Below are 4,995 nucleotides of genomic sequence, written 5' to 3'. Positions count from 1 at the left end.
TTGAGGGCCAGCATGCACACATTATAGTAAATAAAGCAGAAGAGATGGGCCGACAGGGTTCGTCTCTCTATATTTCGAGGCTCATGAAACATGTATTATCCTCGATAGAAAAACACTAGAAACAGCTGTGCTCCCTACCCTAACCTGAACTCACACAGCTCATAAATTAGCAAACTAGCTACAAGCTAACACTCTTCCGTTGCCGCCCTCCATATCCATTATCTCAAGAACATCATATTTCCCATATTTGGTAAAAAGGTGAGGATAGTGTGACGTAGTTATTGAAGTGATAGATATATATTCTAATCCCTGCCAGCTAAATGCTAAAGATATCACTGCACGCACATGCACACACACACACACACATAAACATAAACTCACAATCTCTCTCTCTCTCTCTCTCTCTCTCTCTCTCTCTCTCTCTCTCTCTCTCTCTCTCTCTCTCTCTCTCTCTCTCTCTCTCTCTCTCTCTCTCTCTCTCTCTCTCTCTCTCTCTCTCTCACCCATGGAGGAGTGCAATGTATTATGGTTGTGGAATATTGAAATTTGTTTTTGTTGTCTCAGTAACCTTTTCATGTGTCTATGAAAGATATAAATCCTCCTTGAGCTCTGATATTAATAAATTCCCATTTAATTTTCCTCTCCCTTCCCTTTCTCTTGGAGAACAAAGCAATACTGTACTGTAATCTCTAAAGACCAGTGGTTCTGATCTGTTGTTAGTGCAATAGCCTATCAGTAAAGCCCGGTGGCGTGTTGCTTAAGCAAGAGCTAACTGAATGGTTTTGTTTGGGTTTCTTGCTTGAGGTAAAGTAAACCATTTACACAGTCTGACTTGTGACAAATGTGTCGCGGAAGGCACTGTCAAAAGTACATGACAAAAGTACAACATCCACAGAGAGCATCTAAAAATATATGCCTTAGCTGCTATCTGCTGCATTTCTGCCATTTTGGACTAATGGCATGGCTTTGGACCCATCAGGCCAATCATAGCAACATCATTTGGGTTTGTCTGAGTGCGGGAGCAGAACACAGGATGTGATGTTAAACAGTACATTTAAGGCACACATGCACAGAGTCACAAGCACGCATATTCTTAATGGAAATTAAGAGATGGATGTGACAACATCTTTAGAATATAGATGTGACCACATTCCTAGAATACAGATGTGACTACATCACAGAATACAGATGTGACTACATCACAGAATACAGATGTGACTACATCACTAGAATACAGATGTAACTACATCACTAGAAGAGAGACAGATGTGACTACATCACTAGAATACAGATGTAACTACATCACTAGAAGAGAGACAGATGTGACTACATCACTAGAATACAGATGTGACTACATCACTAGAATACAGATGTGACTACATCGCCAGAAGAGAGACAGATGTGACTACATCTCTTGAAGCCAGATGTGATTACATAACTAAGAGACAGATGTAACTACATCACTTAGAAACAGATCAGTCCTTTGCTCCGAATAAGAAGAGCAACAGACAGCCTCTGGTTTAAACACACTTTCAAGACAGGAGGTCAAAGAAAGTCAGGTCAGAAACAGGTGCACTCAGATGCTGGGATTCTACAGCTAGTTAGTCCTTCACATATGTCAAAGGTGTACACCACGGGGATGAGGACATACCATCATGAGGTTATCTTGGTAGAATCAGACGAGCAATAGAGTACATTATATTTTAAATCAATGCATGCCCTTCATGCATCACTTATTATGTATGTATATATATATATATATATATATATATATATATATATATATACATTTATATTGTTACATCAATTTACAGCTTTAGAAGTAGACACTGGCATTGTAATCTTGATTATCTGGGGTAAACGACAAGCCCACACATTCGTACTGATGTGAGGTATCCAGCTCTACTTTTAACCAGTAGATACAGAAACATTTGTACGTTTGTGCATGTGTGTGTGTGTTTGAGTGTATAAACTTATTCACTGTCCCCCGAACCCCATCGCAGGCAGGCACACTCACCGATGAAGAGGATGGGGAAGGTGATGAAGAGGACGAAGACGTGAGGCACCACATTGAGCGCGTCCAGGAAGCAGCCGTTGTTCAGGACACCTCCGTCCACGTTGTACGCAAACGAGTTGTTCTCGACCCCGCAGAACGCCAAGGACATGTTGGAGCCAGGACTCTGCGGGCGGGCGGGAAGCCGGCCGGCAGGAGAGGAGAGACAGGGAGACAGACGGGAGAGATCTCAGAGCATGTCGTTACTCTCTACAGCCTCAGAGAGCACGGCACTCCTCGGGCATCTCCTTCAAGTTTTAAAAAAGCCCAAGCCTCTTTGTTACATCCTCCAGAGCTGCCGTGCGCAGAGAGCTGGAGCCGGAGGCACAGGAGCGGAGAAAGGGGTTAAGGAGAGGCACAGAGTCCCAGTTCGGTGCGCTTTCACTGTGAAGTCCTGTGCAGGAGCCTTGCCTTGGTGGCTTAGTAATGCCCGCTCCCGCGCGGATCCTTGCAGCCGGCAGCGGCAAAAACGGTTCAGAAGATAAAAGACAAAGCCTGATCGTGTGCAGCGCTGCACAGCCCTACTTGGAACGCACCGGAGTCTCCTTCTGTGGCCACACGCGCATGCATGCACCCATCTCGCTTTGTCTCTCTCTCTGTCTATCTTTCGCTCGCTCGCTCTCTCTCTCTCTCTCTCTCTCTCTCTCTCTCTCTCTCTCTCTCTCTCTCACGCTGTCTATCGCTCAGATGCGCTCAGTAATCTTACTCTCTCACACACACATGCACAGGCAAGAGCACACGCCGGCACAAATCGCACAGCATCGGCAGGCTTCTGCAGTGCACCTGCTATTCCTGTCTTGTGTGGCAGTATCCAGAGTCCGACCTTGGAAGACGACAGCACACTACTGAGGCTGAATGAGAGAGGAAGGACGGAGGGGGGGAGGGGGCAAGAGATTAATGAATGACTGAGACCGAGGGGGGGAGAGAGAGAGGGAGAGAGAGGGAGAGAGAAACAAGGAGAGTGAGACGGGCCGAGAGAGATACAGAGAGCGAGAGAGAGCGGGGGAGAACGGGAGAGAGAGTGAGGAAGCACGGGAGAGAGAATGAGGGAGTACGGGAGACAGAGTGAGAGAGAGCAGGAGAGAGCGAGAGTAAGAGAGAAAGAGGGAGAGAGAGAGGAAATACAACAGCAGTTCAAACGTCATGTGAAGCAAAGCCCAGCTCTCTAGATCCCAAACCATAAACAAGAATTACATAACTATGTTTTCCCATTCACTCATCACATTTTCCCACAATTCAATTCAGGATATGCAGGAAATGCACACTACTTGCTGGATTACTTTGGTAGCACGAACAGAAACCTGTGAGCACTAAATATTTAGGACACTATAGAAAGAAGGCAGAATTTAAATTTTTGTCTTTGGAAAAAGAAAATGTATCTGCAGTAACCCATGAAGGAAGTGACAATGTACCCTGAGACCTCAGGGTCAGCATGACCTCTTAAGACCCCGATTTCATCGACTTCCTGTGAAAATAAAACAGCGCAGTGTGGTGGTATAGGGTTAGGGAGTTGAGTTCACTGCCGTGTTACGATGACCAATGCTGGCCTCAGCTCATGCAACAATGCAGACCCATAAATCACAGACAGCCAAAGTGCAGGGCACTGAACAGAAAGTATAAATAATAATATGAAGTGAATGACGAGATACACGGACAGATGTGTGCTCACTGTAATTCAGCTCAAGTTTCACAAGAAATGGGAAGGATATTTCAGTATACAATTCGACGGATGAATAGAAAATACCACCCCTCTTTTAGAGTAGACACCCGATATCACCGTGCAGGTTTACGGATGTGGTCACCAGTACGCAGCGGACATGGGAAGCTGTATGCAGGGTTCACGCAGATGTACTGAGGAATGACACGGGGTGAGCGCTTTGACGGCACTCTATCTTTACACCAACCCGACACCCCAGGAGCAGCACAAACACACACACACACGCACACGCACACACACACACACACACACACGCACACGCACACACACACACACTCGCGGCCCCACTGACTTCCTGTCCCACGGAGGACACACTACTACGTGGGACGGCCTGGGAATCTATACGGGCCCCGTGATGACACCGTGACATCGTCGTCGTCCCCCCCCCCCCCAGAGCAGTGGTGAGATAACACGTCCCGATCATCGCATGACAAATGGGGCCCATGTTATGTGGGACATAAACGCAAATAACGCTGACTACTGTTCTATTTGAGTGTACCGCAAAGCACTTACAGTCACCGGGCAGATTGATGGGTTCAGCAAGCATGCGTATAGAGATCGCAATGAGTCATTTGTGTGGGGTTGCTGAGAAAAGCCCACATTATACATTGTGTTATTTATTGTTCCTGTTTGGTCCTTATCAGCAATAGCCACAGTGGCTCGCTGGTGAGATGCCCCAGGGCTGAGAGTGATAAAGAGAGAGGGGGGGGGGAGAAGAGAGGTCAGGAGGATACAGAAAGGGAGAGAGAAATGTGCAGTCATGGGAAATCAAGCATTCGGTTAAAATTGAACTGTTGAATGAGAACCCACAATCTTTTCCGGTTGCTATTCATAGTCAGCCAACATCAGGATGTCAAAAAGTTATTATTTTAAAGGACTTTTACATATCATTCATTCATATGAACGATAATTGTAGCATGTATCAAAGGTGATGCTATTACATAAACAAAGCAGTAAGTGTGGGCACACGCAACAATATGTGTGTGTGTGTGTGTGTGTGTGTGTGTGTGTGTGTGTGTGTGTGTGTGTGTGTGTGTGTGTGTGTGTGTGTGTGTGTGTGTGTTTGCTTGTGTGTGTGTGAGTGCGCTTGCGTGCCTGTGAGTGGGTGTGTGGATCTGTGAGTATTTAAGTGTTCAGAAAGTTCTGTTGGAGAATTCCGTATGGTTAAAGTTGAGGAATCTTGAATCATGGCTATGTATTGTAAGGGATAATGCCCGACGAGGTG

At 46.0% G+C, this 4,995-nt stretch overlaps 1 protein-coding gene across 1 annotated transcript in view; it reads right to left on the bottom strand.

Moving 5' to 3' along the window:
* abcc8 (ATP-binding cassette, sub-family C (CFTR/MRP), member 8) overlaps positions 1-3,182 on the bottom strand; it is a 39,744-nt gene extending 36,562 nt beyond the window's left edge. The window contains exon 1 of the mRNA XM_060061545.1: positions 2,018-3,182. Coding sequence (XP_059917528.1) covers positions 2,018-2,165 — 148 coding nt within the window. The 5' untranslated portion in view covers positions 2,166-3,182. The remainder of the gene's footprint in view (positions 1-2,017) is intronic.
* Between the last annotated feature and the right edge of the window lie 1,813 nt (positions 3,183-4,995).

Source organism: Gadus macrocephalus, chromosome 9, assembly GCF_031168955.1.
Source record: "Gadus macrocephalus chromosome 9, ASM3116895v1".
In the NCBI taxonomy this organism is placed as follows: domain Eukaryota; kingdom Metazoa; phylum Chordata; class Actinopteri; order Gadiformes; family Gadidae; genus Gadus; species Gadus macrocephalus.
The sequence above is the reverse complement of the archived record's forward strand: the minus strand, read 5'-3'. Positions and strand labels throughout refer to the sequence as shown.